The sequence below is a fragment of the Haliotis cracherodii genome, unplaced genomic scaffold, assembly GCF_022045235.1.
Source record: "Haliotis cracherodii isolate W230 unplaced genomic scaffold, xgHalCrac1.p SCAF_1, whole genome shotgun sequence".
NCBI classification, from domain to species: Eukaryota; Metazoa; Mollusca; class Gastropoda; order Lepetellida; family Haliotidae; genus Haliotis; species Haliotis cracherodii.
The window spans coordinates 15986400-16008090 of record NW_027266264.1 but is presented as its reverse complement, the minus strand read 5'-3'; the positions used below and the strand labels follow the sequence as shown (position 1 = coordinate 16008090).

The 21691-nt window shown below is 40.9% G+C and overlaps 1 protein-coding gene and 1 long non-coding RNA gene across 5 annotated transcripts in view; one reads left to right on the top strand and one right to left on the bottom strand.

Moving 5' to 3' along the window:
* The window catches only part of LOC139473568 (uncharacterized), a 481685-nt gene that overhangs the window by 174027 nt on the left and 285967 nt on the right, over nucleotides 1-21691 (top strand). The window lies entirely within an intron of this gene.
* Nucleotides 462-21181, bottom strand: LOC139460854 (uncharacterized). Of its 3 annotated transcripts, none has more exons than XM_071242337.1 (3): nucleotides 20726-21181; nucleotides 4131-4792; nucleotides 462-2795 (listed from the first exon to the last, which is right to left on the bottom strand). In XM_071242337.1, exons 2-3 carry the CDS (start codon nucleotides 4790-4792, stop codon nucleotides 2378-2380), a joined length of 1080 nt encoding a protein of 359 aa, XP_071098438.1. In that variant the 5' UTR covers nucleotides 20726-21181; the 3' UTR covers nucleotides 462-2377. The 3 variants fall into 3 exon arrangements, with proteins under 3 accessions (XP_071098438.1, XP_071098448.1, XP_071098443.1); XM_071242347.1 differs by lacking the exon at nucleotides 20726-21181 and adding an exon at nucleotides 20101-20162; XM_071242342.1 differs by lacking the exon at nucleotides 20726-21181 and adding an exon at nucleotides 5877-5942.

Sequence of the window (21691 nt, the reverse complement as noted above, 5' to 3'; positions counted from 1 at the left end):
TTGCAGGTTAATGCATCTTTAAGCATGTATCATGTGTCTCGCAATGGTTTGTTTGTTTGTCTGTTGTTTAACGCCACACTAAGCAGTATTCCAGCTATATGACGGCGGTCTGTAAAATAATCGAGGCTGGACCAGAAAATCCAGTGATTGACATCATGAGCATCGATCCGAGCAATGGGGATCGATGACATGTATCAACCAAGTCAGCGAGCCTGACCACCCGATCCCGTTAGTCGCCTTTCACGAAAAGCATATAATAGTCGCCTTTTATGTATGGGTTGCCGAAAACCTATTCTACCCCGGAATCTTCATGGATAAGAAGGGAAAGGACTAAGGGGAACAACTCCGTCATTCTTGCAGGTTTACGGATCTTTATTAGCTTCACGTCGTGACGATACAGCTTCATATTCTCGTTCCTATGAATACGGAGATAATGACAGAATTGGTCGTTGTTTCAAGGTTTTTATTACATAAGGTCATCCAGATCTGAAGTATTATATACACTGGTAAATTGCTATGTTCATGAGCACTCACATATGCATGTGTGATAAACTTCGTTGACAAACATTTTTTTCCAAACGCCCCTTTCTTGAATTATTGAGGTTGGTTGGTTGGTTGGTTTGTTGTTTAACGCCGCACTCAGCAATATTCCAGCTGTATGACGGCGGTCTGTACATAATCGAGTCTGGACCAGACAATCCAGTGATTAATATCATGAGCATCGATCCACGCAATTGGGATCGATAACATGCATCAACCAAGTCAGCGAGCCTGACCACCCGATCCCGTTAGTCGACTTTTACGACAAGCATAGTCGCCTTTCACGGCAAGCATGGGTTGCTGAAGACCTATTCCACCCCGGAATTTTCACGGGTCGAATTATTGAGGTCATGTGACCTGCCACTATTTCACGCTTTGCGCGTTAACAAGTTAATATTGAATTTTGTAGAATCAAAATTACCTTAACTAGTTGCTACACAAATAGTTTCAGTTAACAGCTTCAATGCCGTTAGGTATATATCTATTTAACTTCGCATGGTCATTGTAATGAATTTGTCCCAGGGGTATGGGAGACAACTCTGTTTGTCTTGTTTACGTAGTGATTTGCAGGTCGCTTCATTTGTTCTGTAATGTTATAACTCTTCTCAATATAGTGTTTTTCACTCAAGCTCTATTTATTATTATTCATGCGTAATTTCTTGGTATCCATAATATATAATAGTACATTTTGGTCTATTATTCTGCAATATATTTCCATGTAAAACACTTGATATTTCAATTAGAGTTTCTGTTTAACACATTGCCAAGTACCATATGTGTTCTGTTGTTTGTTTGTTTGTTGGTCGGTTAACGCCTCATTCAGCAATATTTCAGCTGTGTGACGGCGGTCTGTAAAAAGATCGATTTTGGACCAGAAAATCAAGTGACTGACATCATGATCATCAATCCACGGAATTGTGATCGATGTCATGCATCATCAACCAAGTCAGCGAACCTGACCACCCGATCCCGTTAGTCGCCTCTTACGCCTCAGAGCTGAAGACCTATTCTATCCCGGATCTTCACGGGTCTAGAGTTGATGGTTATCGTGATAAATGGTGTGAAACAAGGCTGTTTTATGTCCCACGCTTCATGAAATAATGCTCTGCGATGATAGTCTTCTGAAGGGGTGGCTGGAGAGCTCTGCGATGATACAGTCTTTTGAAGGATGACTTGAGAGCTCTGTGATGATACAGTCTTCTGAAGGGGTGACTGGAGAGCTCTGCGATGATACAGTCTTTTGAAGGGGTGACTTGAGAGCTCTGCGATGATACAGTCTTCTGAAGGGGTGACTTGAGAGCTCTGTGATGATACAGTCTTCTGAAGGGGTGACTTGAGAGCTCTGCGATGATACAGTCTTTTGAAGGATGACTTGGGAGCTCTGGGATAAGACAGTCTTCTGAAGGGGTGACTGGAGAGCTCTGTGATGATACAACCTTTTGAAGGGGTGACTTGAGAGCTCTGTGATGATACAGTCTTCTGAAGGGGTGACTTGAGAGCTCTGTGATTATACAACCTTTTGAAGGGGTGACTTGAGAGCTCTGCGATGATACAGTCTTTTGAAGGGGTGACTTGAGAGCTCTGCGATGATACAGTCTTTTGAAGGGTGACGTGAGAGCTCTGTGATGATACAACCTTTTGAAGGGGTGACTTGAGAGCTCTGTGATGATACAGTCTTCTGAAGGGGTGACTTGAGAGCTCTGTGATGATACAACCTTTTGAAGGGGTGACTTGAGAGCTCTGCGATGATACAGTCCTTTGAAGGGGTGACTTGAGAGCTCTGCAATGATACAGTCTTTTGAAGGGTGACTTGAGAGCTCTGCTGTGATACAGTCTACTAATGGGGTGGTATGAGAGCTTTGTCACCATAGTATATATACCTGAATATCTCACCAGCCACACAGTCCCAATTTCTTATTGACTGTGCTGTCAGTTTCTTTGCAATTAACTGGGTTCGAATCCAAGTATGGACAACATAGTTTGTAGTCTGCCAATCAAATGACTTGTTTCCGTACAGGAGTGCAAAGCTTTCTCCTGGATTTGGGTGGTTCATGGATCTGAATTCTGTGTTGATGAGGTTAGGGTACTTCCGGGCAAGTTTTGCAGGAAGGAGGACAGAGTGATAGCCCCAGACACTGTCATCTAGTGTCTTGTAGTCCTTGTACCAGATCTTAAGGAAGTCTGCCCACGGCCTCGCCACCATGATACCGTTACAGAGTCCATCGGGTGTCTCGTATCCCATCGTCATGTCGTACCTGTACAAGGAAGGATAAAACAAACTGGAATTATTCTTATTTACTTACATATTCTTTTATGCTTGAATACTTGGAGTTTTAATGAACAGAACCGTCTGTATACTGGAGGGTGTGTCGGGACTGAAAACTATTTGTTCCAGAGCATATGGTAGGTAGAGGTTCTCACACTATGGAAATACTAATTCGTTAGTGGTACGATTATTGCATCAGGGTACAGTGGCATCACACGTCCTGGAGATACGGTCTCAATTTGAGATTGCTTTTATGACAAGCGGGGGACACAATGACCCTGTCGTCTAAGGCGCCGCGATTCGCTGTGCAGAGTTGCGTCCCTTGGGCACGCCAGAAACCTATGATTGTGGGTTCGAATTCCGGATCGCCCCGATTAAGTTTCTAGGATTGTCAGCACCATACCCGTGCTCGTGGGTTTCACCGAAGGGGTAAACGTCTGTGATCTGCATCACTTCGGGCTTTCCTCCCACATCAAGCTGACACGCCGTGATATAACTGAAATACTGTTAAAAGCGGCGTTAAATCCAACTCACTCACTCACTTTTATGACAAGCATGAGATACTGAGAGCCTAGTCTGTCTCGAAATCCTAAGGTAGGTATAAAGGTATTTATGGTGGTTTCATAATATTCCAAACCATTTTGTCAGATGAGGTGTCTTTGTTATAGTGTACAGAAACGTTAATAGACGTTTGATGCCATCATAACAGTTATAAAGGTGTTATACTATCACAGGAAATTATCAGTTTCATGACATTACATAGCAGATTATAAGGGAACATATATGTGATTTGTAGGGTGGTGTTGGGTGTTAGAACAATCTGATTTCCCCAGCTATATCCATCAAATTATTTATTTCCATCAAAATATCACTATTAACAAAACAAATGGCCTTTGGGTATTTTCCACAACACAAACTCTTCATGTTTTTTAACCACTGCCAACAAACAATTCATTTTACCACATTTCTGAACAAAATATTCATTTAAAAAATCTCATCCACCCACCCCTATCCGAAATCCAATGGATGATCCCTGAGGTTTCATGATTGTCATTAGAGCAGATTATATAGTTTCATGTCATTTCAACAGTTTAAGGGGCAGTCGGGTAGCTTCGTGGTTAAAGCGTTCGCTCGTCACGCCGAAGACCCGGGTTCGATTCCCGACATAGGTACAATGTGTGAAGCCCATTTCTGGTGTCCCCCCGCCGTGATATTGCTGGAATATTGCTAAAAGCGGCGTAAAACTGTACTCACTCACTCATTTTAACAGTTTAAAAAGTTCATGTCATTATGACAGATTCATGACGAACAAGATGATACGTACGACTGAAGTGGTGACAGCGACTTGAGGACGATGACGTCGAGGTCCATATAGATGCCGCCGTATTCCATCAGTGCCTCGAGTCGGACGATGTCTGACTGGTGTTCGGGGACCTTGACGGGCTGCCCCATGATGGTGGTTGGGGGGGCCTTGTACACCAACACTATCTCCGGGAAGCGCTCTGCGGCCTGGTCCCAGTATCCCCCCTCCGGTCTCCGGTCAAACCAGAAGAGAATGTACTTGGGTTTTACAAATCTATGGATGGATTGGAGGCACACGAAATGATGGAATAAGAAGGTGTTCCTGTTTGCACCGCCATACCATGTCACGTGAACTATATTAGGCACAACGTTATGGTCATGCGCAATCGACCTACCATACTCAACCGGCATACTTAGATTTTGGTTGAATGTTTGTTGTCTGCTGTAGAGGTAATACTCTGTTTCATTTGGTGTCACGACACGACATATTCCGGGGAGGATGCAGTCAGATACTTCAAATCTTCTTTCTCTAAGAATTCCTAACTTCACCTCGGGCTTTTGAGAGACGTTAACCAGCTTGACAATGACTAGTAAGGCTGCCAATATACTTAAGGCCCCCACTGCATGCATCTTCGCAGATCGATGCGCCATACCGCGTTTCCACATTACGCAAGAATATTCCATCTGAAAATATAATACATTTATATTTATATAATTTCTAAACTGTCACTATTCAAATAGAAATATGCAAACGTTTATGTCTACCATAGAAGCTTTCAAGAGTGAAATGGCATTGCTTAATACTGCATCGTCAATTGAAATATGCGCTCCATATTAAGAAAAAACATTAAATCACAGAACATCAACTCAATATGACACAACCCTTCTACAAACAAATTAACCATTTACAAAATAGATTATGAAAAGAATAGTCAGCAGGGTACAATGGCATCACCCGTTCTGGAGATACATTTTGTATGTAAAATGAATGCAAAAAAATAATAAATAGTAGAGCAAAAGTGCATGTATTGAAAAAGTAAAGACACGAGGTACTGTAGATAGGATATGTTTCTGCAATATTTGCAGCATTAGACCAAAAAGGTCAAAATACAAGAGACAACAAAAACACGCAAAAATGTACACGTTTACGCACAACCGAATTATTAACTCCTCGTACATTAACACAATAAACATTGATACATTACTAATTACCAAACTTAACATACGGGCACGGGGTTCATAAAGGTTCTTGAAGGTGAAAGATCAATGTGAAGCCAATATATTGATTCGTATCGATTTTGAATCAAACCATGTCACTGAAATACATTTCTATACAGATTTGGCGAAAAACTATTTCCATAAGGACATGCCAAATAAATAATTTGATTATTCAGATTTGAAATATAAAGCCGGGGGAGACAGCATCTATATTAGCACTTCAAAAGAGACAGGCGCATAACGTTGTCAACCCATTTTACTGTGAACAGGAATGCATGAAAGACAAGCATAAGGTTAATAAATACTCTCCAATAAGATGTGCCACTCTATCAGCATTGTCCATCAGAGTTCAAACATTTGTCCTTCTAGTGACACATAAATTCTCTCTCTCTCTCTCTCTCTCTCTCTCTCTCTCTCTCTCTCTCTCTCTCTCTCTCTCTCTCTCTCTCTCTCTCTCTCTCTCTCTCTCTCTCTCTCTCTCCTGCTGTTAATATCAGGTATCGAAAGGATTATTCCGTTGATGATTCAAGCAAAAAAAGTATATATTTACCACAATGGGATTACACAGGAGCGACAACACCTCCTCGTTGTACCGAAGTCGCGCGTACAACGTTATACTTTCAGGTTATCCCCGTGTTACGACTGCAACACGACAAGATCCACCACCCGCTTTACCGTAATCCGCGCATGCGTTGAAGTGACATCACGATAATTTATTCATACATCGATTAACATAATCAGCCAGTGTGTCTGGCCAGGGAAAACATGCCATGTAAGACCCTACCCCTAACGTTGGAAAACAATAAGAAGAAAAAATACACTCACTCCAACGCTGTAAAATAACCCAAAGGCTAAATATCGTATTCACAGTGAAGAAGGGGAAGGCATTATTGATGACGATGACCCAAGGGCTTAATATAACAAAGAAGGCTAAAAATAGCCGAGGGCCCAAATGGGATTCCCTCCGAACACAGACGTCCCAGTTGACAGACAGAAAGGATATGCGTGTTGCAAGGTCCAAACTAAAGATGCCTGTAAGAACAAGTCTTCCCTCAATACAAACAGATTTCTTTTATTTGACTAGTGTAAAATAATACATTTTTAATTTGACAATTCTACCTATTTTTATTATACATTATTCCGTTTTAAAGGCATCTACGAAAAGGGTCAAAGTCGTTCTCACTTCTGCCATCTGCAATGTTTAACCAGTGTTCTTACGTGAGTCAAGAACATCATTGTGTACATGCAGACGTACAGTAGAGATTCACCCACCTATGACGAGTCCTATCTTATAAGGTTAAAAGCAGGGATTGGTGGTGCAATCAGCCTAATAACTTGTGATTTTAAGGTGTCTGGGTTTTGGCAGGATATCCCCGTGGGCTACATATTGTAAAAACAAAGTCGAAGGTGTTGTCCTCAAGGCCGAAATATCCTCAATTGGAAACAAAAACCCCATAGAGGGTTGTCTTTTGTTCAGACAATGAAACGGCTTAACAACAGAAACTGGGTCACACTAAAACGCGATCGAAGACTTGAATATGGTGTACGGCCTGTAGGCAGTGGTGGGTCCCGGGTGTGCGGTGTGTGTGTTTATTGGGGATGGCCATGGGGCTGCCGGGATTGGGGTGGGGGGTGCGGCCTGGGGTGGCCATGTATTGTAAATTTGGTGGTTAAATTAAAAATCATAATGGCTTACATTTCGTGTTTGTGATTTCTTGGGTAGGCTTCTCGGTGGACTACCCTCCCCAATGAAGTTGTAAATTGGTCCAAGTGGAGTCCTCAGTTTTGTAAAATTCTGGATCAGTCCCTGATTGGTTGTTCTTTCTAAGCCACCTTTCATTTCGTGATAGTTTTGTTGGTGCTTTCTGTTATGTTTCCAATACGTGCAGTAGTACTTCTATTGAGTAAATTAGTGCAGTCAATAAAGGCGACAATACCCTTTCGATAATCATAAGAAATATCTGCTTAAAGGGCAAGTTCACACGGAAATGAACCTTTTTTTCTTTTACTTTTTCCACATTAAAAGTGTTAACATAGAAGTGTCATAGACAAAAATATAAAAACATCATATTTAATTAACATATTTTTTGCACTAAAACGATTAATATTTTTCACATTTTCCAAGTGTTCTATTTCCATAACAAAAACACCATGGCTTATGTCCCTTGCAATATGACGTCATTGGTGCCAATTTATAAACATTATGACGTCATCATGCTTTGTTAGAGCCGCTTCACGTGGTGTAGGTACAGTTTTGTGATTCTAGCATCTCAGATGCCAGCCAGAATTGTGTTATGCTGAGTCACCACTGCGCCGGAGTGTGTCGTAGACCATGTTGTTTTACCGCAAACTGGTCCTTGATATCTTTTGCGTTGAGAATAGACAGGGACCCAGTTGAATTGGCACCAATTACGTCATAATCTAAGGGGGATAACTCAGGCCTATTTCGCTCGTAAAACGAAGGCCTCATAACGGCATATCACTTTCACACTATTGTGAGCTTCCTACTTTCACTGTGAAAAAAAATGAGTGTATATTTTCAAACACAGATACTAACTAATTCTAAAATTGCGTTTTGTTTAGAAAAAGAAAGAAAGTGATTTTTGCGTGTACACTTCCCCTTTAAATCAGATTCCGTTGTACGATTCCGACTATATCACAAGCATGTGTTTGTGAATCAATTAGTTGATATCAAGACAATGTCACCTGTTCGTTTGTTTGTTGTTTAACACCGCACTCAGCAATATTCCAGCTACATGACGGCATTCTGTAAATATTCGAGTCTGGACCTGATAATCTCGTGATTTATATCACGAGCATCGCGATCTACCAATTGGGAAACGATGACATGCATCAACCAAGTCAGTGAGCCCAACCACCCGATCCCGCTAGTCGCCTCTTACGACAATCATGGGTTGCTGAATCTACCCCGGATCATCACGGGTCTCCCCTCAATAATGATGCTCAGTATAAAATAATGTTGAAATAAAAGGGGTGAGAACGAGAAACGTATAACAACATAGTACTACTAGATCTAATAGCTTGCGTTTCCTGGTGCCATCAATGTCATGATAAAGACGTTGTTTATTTGAAACCCGGTGATTTCTGAGTATATTCGGTGTTTTCTTGTCCCAAATCCAGATTGTTCAGATACCTACACGAAAGAGTAGATTTAATCATATGCAACATATACTTAAGATGTAAGCGACGGTCCAACCTGTCGTTTCCGGTCTGGTTTTCGGATCTGTGCGCGCTGCGACAACTAATAACATGTAGAGACGAAGCCAAGCTAAAGCGTTACCCTGTTGCACCTTCATTCACAAACGGTCGTTTGTAACTGAATATTTCTAACTAGCACATATTTTGTGGTGATTATTAGTTTAGAATATTAACATTTGTTGAGTCTGCAACTAAAATACGAATTGTCACAATGGAAGATAGCTGGGAAATCGCCATGAAAAACGGAATATTGCAACGGTATTTTCAACGTCAGAAAACGGCGAGGCTTTCTGTCATCGCATCGATGAAATTATGCAAACTCATTTTATTTATCAGCCTTTGTGTAAGTTCCCACGACAATTCCAAGCATTCAAATCTTAAATAGTTATCATACTACCATGACTCCTTAATTTAATCTCATTTTAATTTGGATCTATTTTAATCTTACAAAGATCTAAGTAACTTATGTAAGCAATTAAATATGTTCCCACGGTGAATTGATTGGTTCTTCAAACATGAATGTATACAAGTCCTTTTTTATGTTACTTATCTTTATTGACATTACATGCAATTCATTAACAGATAATGACTGCTAATAAGTCATGAATGTGCAATCTTATACTAATATACATGCACAAGTATGCCAAGAAATCAAATAACAACATGTAACAGATGCTATATTTGGGATAACACTAAGTCTTTCTTAGTAAAGTACAGATTCTTGTACTTTTTTTGGGTTGGGTTCCGTCCGGGATTCGAACCCACACTTGCCAGAGTGAGGCACCTAATCGCCAGCACACAAAGTCAGCGATCTAACCCACTCAGCCACCGAGGCTTCAACAAAAATGAAAGTCCGACAACTGGTAGTCTAGATCACGTACTTTGAGGACCCCTCTGACAAGTGTAAATTGGCACGGCTCCCATGGCCGAAAGCTATGAATAAACAATGCCATTTAGAAAGTGGTCAAATGTAACAGATGCTATATTTGGGATAACACTTTCTTAGTAAAGTACAGATTCTTGTACTTTCTATGGGTTGGGTCCCGTCTGTGCAATGCAGATATCTGTTGGTGTAAAGAGTAAAAAGGATAACATTAATAATTTGCTTATGTGGGAATTTGAAACATCAGTTTGGAATAAGGAAACATAAAAAGCAAAGCCTAATGACATTTAGGAGTGAGTGAGTGAGTGAGTAAGTATGGTTTTACGCCGCTTTTAGCAATATTCCAGCAATATTGACATCATGGGCATCGATCCACGCAATTGGGATACGATGACATGCATCAACCAAGTCAGCAGCGAACCTGACCACCCGATCCCGCCTCTTACGACAAGCATAGTCGTCTTTTAAGGCAAGCATGGGTTGCCGAAGACCTATTCTACCCCGGAATCTTCACGGGTCTACAGGAGGTAGAAGGCTGTGACGTGCAGTGTCCATACAGTAAGAACGAAACTGTCACGGCATATTTATCAGAGTCAGAAGAGTGTCTCGTACATTTCTTCATGACATATATTATATTTTCTCTGAAATGAGGAGACGGACAATGTTTTCATTTACAACACATTTTAGCTAGCATATCCAGCTAAAGTACTGATCAATTTAGTTTGTTCCTAAGAGCGTTTTTAGTACTTCAGTTCGACCTTTAGATTTGGCTATGTTCGGATAGCCTGCTCCAACAGAGAACACCACCTAACGATGGTAGGACATGTGATATGGACTGTCTTACCTGTCGTAAGTTGATCGTGACAGACGTTGATCTGCAGACGCTACCTGACCTGATACGACCGGGTACGTCAACAGCACGGGGTCACGGGAACTAAAGGTTAGACCCGGGAGTGTGTTTGTGGAAGAGTGGGGTGCTCAAGGGATCACACAATCGTTGTCAGGCTGACATTGAAGTCGCCATTGTTAACGGTATAAGCTCGCCGACAGTACGGACATTCATCGAATAGAGGTTCAGTCAAACCGAGTTGCTCGCCGGACGAAAAGCGTGCAAAACGCACCTGGTTTGTGAAAAAGTGTCAAGCTACACGAGGAAATTAAGTAAACTGCATGCTTGAAAAAAGTGCAATCAACACAAAATAAAAGACATCTTTTAAATTGTAGTGGTATTTACACACAAAAATTAAATATGCTGAAAAAGCACAAAACATGTTCGCAAAAGAAGTTTGGAAAGAAGTAACAATTCAGATCCTAAATATTAACCGTCTGCGAACTACACATTTACTCAGACGATGTGGTCCTTCTAGTCCCGAGAGAGAGAGTGAGTATGGTTTTACGCCTCTTTTAGCAAAATTCCAGCAATATCACGGCGGGGGACACCAGAAATGGGCTTCACACATTGTACCCATGTCGGGAATCGAACCCGGGTTTTCGGCGTGAGGAGCAAACGCTTTGACCACTAGGCTACCCGACCGCCTCCCATTTTCGTGTAAAAACGAGACTTAGGACTACGCAAATGTCTATAAGTACCTTGCTTTGTGGTTCGAGGTGTGTGTCAACATGAAATTTACTGTGAAGGAGATCGCTAAGCGTGCAGGGCGCGCCCCCTCTCTGCTATTACCGAATATTACAAGTGTGGTGACATGGCTTACATTATTTTCACAAAACTGTGCAACCGATACCCTGTATGGAGCGCCGATATGGGGACTTTACAGCATACAAAAATGTATAATAATAATAATAATACAAAACAGAGCCTGTCGAGTCTTCCAAGGCGTTTTACGTACATCAAACAATGCGGTTCACGGGGAGTCTAAAGGGCGACTGCTAAAACTGGACCAACTTTGTGAGTGAGTTGGGTTTTACGTCGCTTTTAACGCTATTCCAGTTATATTGCGGCGTGTCAACTTAATGTGGGAGGAAAGCAGGTCTCAGACGTTTACCACTTCGGTGAAACCCACGAGCACGGGTATGGTGCTGACAAACCTAGAAACATAATCGGGGCGAACCGGGATTCGAACCCACAATCATAGGTTTCTGGCGTGCAAAAGGGACACAACTCTGCACAACGAATCGCGGCGCCTTAGACGACTGGGCCACCCGTGATGTAGATAGATTTGCATCTTGGTGCAATGCTAATTTGCCATGTTTTAATTCCAGGTATTATAACCCGGGATGTGCGGCTGTGGACTGTTTCACAGTCAGCTGGAAGGGTGTGGTAAATTGGGTTGTCCCCCCCCCCCCCCCCCCCTATTGGTATGGTACCAAAAACCTTAAGACATATGTCTGTATGTTGTGCTTAAGGAACCATTGTTGTGCCCGAATGGCATTCCGCATGCTTTTGGCCGCTTATAACTCGCAATTCTTCGTTTATTCCACAGGTGATAGAACACATGTATCTGCCAAAATCTAAACAAGCTAATGTACCGTCTAGGATTGGAGGTGGATTGTTTGGAGAACAAGATTCACTGTTTAATATGCTAACTCTGCGTGTTGATTTCAGCATATGTTGAATGTGCAATTTCTGTTTACGGATGTGATAAGTTGCGCTTATGGAGAGGAGTTAAAGGCGTTACCTCCTGGTGTGAGGGGGTTGGCAGCGGGTTTGCCTGATCTGCTGACGAATTGTAGAGCAGATTCCACTGCTAGGAAATACAGATATGGTTTTGATGCGTGGAAACGGTGGGCACATTCTTGTTTGATGGCTACGAGTCTACCGAATTCACCTTTGCACTGCGCATTATATTTGCCGTCTGTTGTTCAGCGGAGTGAATCGTTTGCCCCTCTGCTAACTGCGTTTTATAGTATTCGCCATGCTCATGTGATAGTAGGATTGCAAAGTCCGACTGAGAATGGTTTAGGCCAAATGTGTTAATAAAAAGGAGACTATTATTAGAAATTAGTTGATGTAACAATGCTTAATCCTACACTTTGTAATTTTAAGGGTTATGTGTATGTGCCTTGTAGTATATTTAGGATTCCTGAAATCTGCAGAACTATTACACATTAGACGATCTGACATTGTCTTTTATGAGAGTCATATAATGTTATTTATTGAACAATCAAAAACGGACATATACAGAGATGGTTCATGGCTTGTCATTGGGAGGACAAATTCAAAATTATGTCCCGTTACAAGTTTGGAAAAATACTTTGCCTTATCCGGAATATTGACTCATTCTGATGAATATATCTTCAGAGAACTGTTTATAGATGCTTTTACGCCATTTGTGTGCAACATCAAAAGTTATGGACTTAATAGCTTGCGTAGTGGTGGGGCGTCAGAGGCGGCAAACAACCGCGTACCAGATCGAATGTTTAAAAGACACGGACGTTGGAGAAGTGAAAATGCCAAGGACGGTTACATAAAAGATCATCTTCAGAGACGATTGTCGTTTCCCTGTCTCTAGGGCTATAGACTTTCTTTGAGTCTCTGTCCGTGTCGACACTGCGACCGGGCCATTGTAAATAATGGTGTTATGTTGTATGTATATATGTCTGGGTATGTGGCATTGCATAGTATGGAGAGGAGAAATGATCTTTCTCTCGGTTGAGTGCATTATGAATAAGAGAGAAACTGCGTTCGCCTTAGCGGTATGCAATGGCTAAGGGTGGTAATTAGCCTGGGTATGTTACGGGTATAAAAAAGGGGCGTGGAAAGCAGCTCGTCTCTCTCGCTTGTCAGCACGGCTGTTACACTGAACATAAGTTTTTGTAATTCATTATTAATATGTATGATTGAAAAAAATGTTTATGTATGATTCTGTTTGCAGAATTTCAATTCTGACGAGAAGGATTGTGCGATCGGGGAAGATGTGAAGTGTGGGAATTTTCATTGAGCAGTTCCGCCCCTGTCGGGTTGGTTTATATATGTATGTGTCTGAGTTGGCTGACGAGCCGTCATCATACGTGAAAAAGTTATTTGTAATCCAATGAGTTTTGGAAGTTAGGCTGGCGAGCCGTCATAATACGCTCATGGAATAAATGATGTAATATATATTCCGTTATGGATGAGGCTGACGAGTCATTATAATACGTGCAAGAAGTATAGCCTAAATGTATATTCGGTGATGGAGTAGGCTGGCGAGCCTTTATAATACGTGCAAGAATTATGGCCTAAATGCATATTCGGTGATGGAGTAGGCTGACGAGCCTTTATAATACGTGCAAGAATTATGGCCTAAATGTATAATCGGTGGTGGAGTAGGCTGGCGAGCCTTTATAATACGTGCAAGAATTATGGCCTAAATGTATATTCGGTGATGGAGTAGGCTGGCGAGCCTTTATAATACGTGCAAGAATTATGGCCTAAATGTATAATCGGTGGTGGAGTAGGCTGGCGAGCCTTTATAATACGTGCAAGAATTATGGCCTAAATGTATAATCGGTGATGGAGTAGGCTGGCGAGCCTTTATAATACGTGCAAGAACTATGGCCTAAATGTATAATCGGTGATGGAGTAGGCTGGCGAGCCTTTATAATACGTGCAAGAATTATGGCCTAAATGTATAATCGGTGATGGAGTAGGCTGGCGAGCCTTCATAATACGTGCAAGAATTATGGCCTTAATGTATATTCGGTGATGGAGTAGGCTGGCGAGCCTTTATAATACGTGCAAGAATTATGGCCTAAATGTATAATCGGTGGTGGAGTAGGCTGGCGAGCCTTCATAATAATTGTCTAATGAATGTATATTCCATTAGGTAATTGGCTGAAGTCAGTATACCTTGCTAACATGCTCATTTTAAGTCATAACACTGTATACTTCATAAGGTGTATGGACATCAAATAGATATTCTGTAAACTCCCCAGAAAGGGACGGTTGACTTTGTTGGGAGAACACGGTCCAGAGCAATTTTCTCTTAAATGTTGTTTTTGATCTTTGGTTTACGTGTCGGGTAACAGTTCCGTATATAATGATATATTACGGAAGTGTATATATGTTGATCAGAGGAGTTGGAGTATTTGACTAGATGTTAATAAACTGCCGTGTGTCGACACTGCGACCGGGCCATTGTAAATATTGGTGTTATTTTGTATGTATATATGTCCGGGTATGTGGCATTGCATAGTATGGAGAGGAGAAACATGCTCAGACCGGTGATGGACAGGACCGTCCCACCTCCGGAATGATATTATGATAAACGTGCTAAAGGTAATACGAATAAATGGTTATTATCGTTTGAATCTAGCTTTATTAAAATTGATATATTATTATGGATTGAAGGATATATGACACTTTAACTGTGTCCATTCACGAGGATCTTTGTGTCAATTTACAAGATCAGTATTTTCAAATAGGGTCAACTGAAGTGTTTGAATCATCAAACGCCGTAATAAATATAATATTAAATCTGAATTTGTAGATAAACAATATTTTGATAAATTATGTGAAAATCAATGGTTCTCGCTAATACAATTTGGTCATCTTGTCATAAACATCAGGTTGAAGCGGGTGGCTGGAGCCAAGTAATATTTATTGAAAGGAAATGGTTTGTGATGAATTTTGTGTACTTTTCCATTGCAAGTATTTTAAAACCTATTGAATGATTCGTTATCTCGATGTTACCACAATATCCCAAATACGTCAAAATATCACATTTTGTTTAATAGTACAAACATAAGTGCGTTAATCAAATTATCAAAGTTTTGTTCAAGCATAATGCGTCAAGAAGAGTGCAATCACAAATGGTACCCATCATAATAAATTGGGTGTTAGAATATTCAATATCTGAAATGCAACCAGTCAGTAGTGTTCTAAATAGTGACTGTATTCCTTTGGTTATCTAGAATCACACTTGACAGACGTGTTTTCTGGATGTATATAGACACACCCAAACAAAAGGTAATGTGATAATCCATAAAAATGGTTTTATCAAAAAGTATAAAAATTCAATTTATAAAGGTATTCCAAATTTTCAGAATATGCTTACTTGCTTTCCGATTAACAGTAATAACACATGAAGCGACACCTCCTCTGTTGTTAAACTCCCTTTGATTGATATGCTACATGTTGACATGCTACGATAAACATACAAATGAAGACTTGAGTCTATATCTATGTACCCACTGTAAAGGGAGGCAATTAGAGGATGAATTTCATGTTTTGTTTATATGTTCAAAATATTCTTCTGACTATTTGCCTTGGTTATCCAATGTCCATCATGATAATCACAGTTTGTGTAATCTACTCAACTCCAAAAATATCAACATTGTAAAGGCTTTGTCCTTATACTTAAATCATGTATTTAATGTGAAATAAGACCACGTGACGCAGCAATTATTGTAATTATTGTAATTGTACTCTAGGCCACATGGCCAAAAATACTGAATAAAGAATCTTGAAAATCTTGACATTATTCCAAGTGTCCTCCAATCCTGTAACACATAACACAATCCGGTTATGTTCCTGTCAGAAACATCAACGTTCCCTGTGGTGGATGTTAACCCCGACCTCGGGTCGTCCTCTATCGGTTACCATTGGACTAGGCGGGACGAGTGGTTGGACGAGCTGTTGTCAATTTCACGTGCACCCGCTTCACATTCGATCCCATCTTAGCGCCCTCGTTTTAACGTGGTGATAGTCTGACGTCGTGTGATATGAATAAACACTGTCCTCCACATATAGTTTGTAAAAACGTGGAAGTACCTTAAGATCCATCTCTCTGACATTGGTCGTGAACGTGATAAATTGCTTATGTTTTCGTCTGACGAGCGGTGAAAAAATCCTGTGAGGAAACATGTCAGAATTTGAATCTTTTAAAGTTTTGGAGGCCTTCAATATGGACTGGAGTGTTTGTCATTGTTTTCGGCGAGTTTAAGGATTATTGCCTTACCCTTCATGATGTGACGTGCCCTCTGTATGTTAATAATCGGTAAGTTTCGGAACATCAGCGACAATGTTATTCAAGAAATTTGTTCACAGTCCAAATGGATGAGGTTTATCACAACACAGCGGGTGTGTATGCCACCCGTCACGTATAATCGAGGTATGCGACACCGGGTAAGACTTACCCCTTTCCTTGTCAATATTGTGACAAGTGTTGGGGTACAAGTACCTATGGCCACTCGAAACTGCTCAACAGACACACACATTGCCTTGAATGTGACCAACACAGAATATAATCCAACTTTCTTTTCGTAAACATATATTTTCTGTCCGTAGCCCGTCCCAGTCTCATTCAAATGAGCTCTTAGTTCAAGCGGGGCGGTCGGGTAGCCTAGTGGTTAAAGCGTTCGCTGAAGACCCGGGTTCCATTCCCGACATGGGTACAATGTGTGAAGCCTATTTCTGGTTCCCCCGCCCTGATATTGCTGGACTATTGCTTAAAGCGGCGTAAAACCATACTCACTCACACACTCACTCTTTGTTCAAGCTTCCGCTATGCAGATTTATGCGCACCCCAACCCCCTAAAAATAAATTATTAAGTGGAGCTAAAAAGATTTTGATCAAACATACGTTTTAATTTCACTTTGTATGAAAATTACGTGAATAAGGATAAAAATAGGGTACGTCAGAACACTGATCTGTACACAAACACTGACCGTCATACCAGAACATTTTATTTTTTTTCAGGTTTTATGTACATGGAAATCGTGAAACCCGTGCAACCTGCGACTGCTCGTGCTGACTATGGGTGCATAACGGTCTCCGCGCAGGCGCAAGAGGCGCTGTGTTAAAATAATAACAAGATAACTTTGATTTGAGGATCAACACGGCGCAAAGAAATTTCGTAGCATACCTACCTATTGATGCAAATATCTATCCTGACACATGTGTAACCCAGAAGAGAAAACAAATTGTAATTAGCATGTGGTACCTTCAGAATCAGAAATGAGAAAATGGCCCATTTTAATTCAAATAGTTATGTCATATAAATATCAGAAAAGAAACATATTATGAAAATAAAACTAGTAACGTGCTCACAACATTTGTTTTTGTTTTCCAGGAACAGGGGGTATTAAGTTGACACAATCATAGTGGAATACATAATATTGTTGGCAATGATATTTCTACAGCGGTAAAGTTATTAATATTTTTTTTATAGAATTAATCTTTTCAAAGTAATAGCTACAACGATAGACTAAAATCTAGTCTCTGAAATGGACATATCGTACATAAAAACAGTTGTTCAGTTATCTTAATAAACATATAATAAAAAGGAGCCCAGTGACTCTCTTCATTTTCAGATACTGTAGTGATCTAGACTTGCCAAACACTATAGACTTGCATGGGCTGTATTTGATATATATTTGTATCAGGGTCTGTAAGACAGACTACTACAACGATGACATGCCGATATTGTTAAAATTAAAACCCACCACGTTGCCTCCTAGGTACTATGTTTGCTCCTGTAGACTGACACGTCAATTATTCACGCGGTCCAAAAGCGCTAATATCTCGCTACAAGATAACTGGGTCAGCGTTTCCTGCTTAGTGATATGCTATGGACCTGTTCACGTCCCTCTCGACAGGAAAAGCTCCCTACACGGAAATGAACCAACGTTTCCCACATAGCGGTCTTGGGCAGGTAAACCATTCTAGGACAGGACGTGGCTCCCTGTTTTGATTGTTGCCGAGTAACATGTGAAACACGTTTAATGTGTGATAATTAACAGTTAGGAATGTTTTAAAGATATTTTCATAACTGTTTATGTATTTCGTTTGTACACATCATTATATACATGTGAGACAATGATAAAGTTTATTTTAAAAGTTTGATTCCAACTCATAACCATATAATTTTCTCAAACCCCTAAACCGCCAGCCGTGCAATAATAATTTTGGTGTTTTCTGTCGCTCTGAATAACGGTGAAACCTGCATTTGTTCTTTGCTCTTAGTACCCGTGAAGATACGGGGTAGAATAGGTCTTCAGCAACCCATGCTTGCCGTAAAAGGCAACTATGCTTGTCGTAAAAGGCGACTAACGGGATCGGGTGGTCACGCTCGCTGACTTGGTTGATGCATGTCATCGTATCCCAATTGCGTAAGCCGATGCTCATGATATCAATCACTGGATTGTATGGTCCAGACTCGATTATTTACTGACCGCCGTCATATAGCTGGAATATGTCTGAGTGTGGTGTTAAACAACAAGCGTCAACGTCTTTGTTCTTACAATTGTTTTAGCTGCGTTGTCGTTATCGCAGTAGGTGAACGTTCAAGACATTATGAGAACTTGCACAAGGTACGTCTTCAGCCAAGTGTGACTGGTCTCATTATTCCTATATGTGGATACCACGAAGCCACAAACATATACAAAGTAGGTTAATGGTGTATTCTACGGTGGCCCATACCCGCCACTGGTGAGATCATTTTTCACTGTATGCCTCTATATTTTATCTGGCGGTTCACAGGGGAAAATGATCTCACCAGTGGCGGGTATGGGCCACCGTAGTTTTCCATGTCCAAAGGTCTTTTGTCTTATACCAACCAAACAATATGATTCACGATGACACAAATATATAATATATACATGCAATATAACTGTGAAAAACTCCCACCCACATAGCCCTAGAGTGCCAAATTGGTAATGCCAAAGAGAGCCATCCACTTGTATCAAGATGTTTGCCAGCCACATATTCCATATTTGGTTCAAATGGCATAAAATGTGTGTGTGGTTGTTTTTTTTTAAATGATGTAACTTTGGGATAATTCTCTTTGGCATTTTTGCTCTAATCATTATTACATACCATGATCCATACTGAACCAAACATTTATGACATCGATTACCAGTATAAATAATCTCCTTTCTTAAACATTTACAAATAATTATGTACAAATGATAAAACGTTGCCAGTTTCTTGCCAAGTATTTTACCAGATACGTTTGAAAGTAACTTCATTCAGCCATTAAAAATTTAAATGGCGAATGTCTCAAAATTATGGGGGCGGTCGTGTAGCCTTGTGGTTAAAGCGTTTGCTCGTCACGCCGAACACCCGGGTTCGATTCCCGAAATGGGAACAATGTGTGAGGCCCATTTCTGGTGCCCATATTGCTGGAATATTGCTAAAAGCGTCGTAAACCCATACTCACTCATTCACTCAAAATTATGTCATTGTGGTTTGGTTCTATGTTGCTTCATGATATCCCCGTATAACCTACATTCAGCATAGCAACTCGTTATTGGTCAGTTTGTGTGATATACGATCAGGGTATAGTGTAGGTAAAGAGACGTCTCTATTACTGTACTGGGACCGTATATTACTGTAACTGAATAATACCGAATTAATGTGCACTCAGCATGCGTTAACTTACTGTGCATCCATGAGTGTCAGTGAAAAGATGACGTACAGCCGCGTCATATCATAAGATGTTGAAAGATGGTACTTGTTGTTACCACGTCTGGCGCTCGGCACTAAGGGCCTAAAACAAGGACTGGTCGGCTCGGAGTCAGTATACTGTGTCTGAGTGGGGTATTCATGTTTAACTGTGGCATGGTATCTCAGTGTGCTAGCACAATAAATCAGCATCAGTCCGGACTAGTACAAGCAGCCACATGCACACGTACAAGCACGTCGCGATATAAGCACAATAATCTTGGGCGCTACGCCCATCGAAGCGAGAGACAGATATACAACATGTGACTGTCGTTCGGAACATCCTGTACCTTGATAACGGCGTTGCACGACTCATTGCGATTGTCACTTTCCCGATCTGGCAAGCTAGGCTCTGGTCGGTGGGATGAATGGTCGTTCTGACGTGACCCATGACATGACCTGGGATGATTTCCTGTTTTGCGGGAGCGAGAATTGAGATCTAATTTGAATGAGATTTACAGTCTGCGCTGTCAACAAATAAATCCGCCATCTTGCCAACAGTGGGCAGGGGACTTCATTCACATTGGTTTGCCTCCGTTACGGACTTCGCTTCGTTTTTCGTGAAATTGTTCTGTCATCAAGATATATTAAAGGGGGGTAAAAAAGTTCCGTAATTGCCAACAGTTACTGGTGTTTAACTAACTAATCAGACATTTAATCTAACTCGTCAGTTACTGCACAGTGAAAGACAAAGGAGTTTTAGTTTTAAAATGTTAATATCTCCCGACAATAATCAATATTATATTGATTGATATTAATATGATGTTACTTTGCGTGAATTTACTTGTGATCACGTTGATAGACACGTGGGTGGGCGTAGGGGTGTTACAAATCGGGAAGTTCTTTCTAAATTTTGGGAACGCATGAAAAAAAGAAAATAAACAAACTCACATGTGCATCCAGTAGACCACTCACCTGAGCAGGCAAGTCCGCTACGTCTACAACAGGGCAGACATGGACACCACACAACTGTGCGCAACAGGAATCCAGAGACAGCAAACGGTATCCTCAGTACATTGTGAAATCAGTTTGCAGATCAAGCAAACTCACAAAACGTAGCTATGTAATGTTGTTTGCCGTGTGTTATAGGTGAGGCTACACGACTATATCAGCACCTGTCTTTCCAGCTGTTTTCCCATCTCGTCTCGCAGCTTCAGTGACCTGCTGTTGTTGATTCATGTTCCTGGTGGAACGAGCGAGTTCGATTTATCTTAACGCTTCACGATAACATGGCTAGAGGGTAGAAAGCGTGACCAATTCGCATGTGACCTACACTGACAGATTTGAGATAATATAATGTATTACCCAGGTGGTGAAGATACAGGTGGTAAGATGATAAATCCATACATCACACCTGTGTCGTACAAGGTTGACCTCATTTTAGTCGTGTTGGTTGGATAACCGTGACCTCTGTCACACCGGAACTACTTTTTTCATTCATAAAAACGCACGAGATGTCATTCGATTTGCAACTATGCAGAACTGAAGCAATCTCATGAAAGCGAGAGACATTTACACACACTTTATTGAACCAAGCAAGATAGTCACACGCATCAACTTCGCTTTCATTCTGTATTAGTTATGCACAGAGCTACTACAGACATTATATCACCAGCTATATCCATTTGCACTGTACTACTAGCGATCGAGAGATCTAGGGTCCCTATGAGCGTGACGCACCCAACCATGCACTTTCTCGACTTTCAGTATGATTTAACATAAAAGGATAAGCGTAGTGAAATGAAGTCAGTTTTAAGTATCTGGATATATATCTGGACTTATGTTGGATGCTCCGGTTGTGCCATCAGTGTCCCCTTTGAAGCGTTTTTTTTTCCGGCACTGTTTCGGGAGATGTTTGTTTATGAATAAACACACGACTGC

Excerpts from the sequence above, each read along its gene's own strand:
- LOC139460854 (XM_071242337.1), bottom strand. The coding sequence starts at position 4,792 with ATGGAATATTCTTGCGTAATGTGGAAACGCGGTATGGCGCATCGATCT. Across the intron at positions 2,796-4,130 it reads TCGCTGTCACCACTTCAGTC|GTACGACATGACGATGGGAT; the intron begins GTACGTATCATC and ends TTCCTTGTACAG.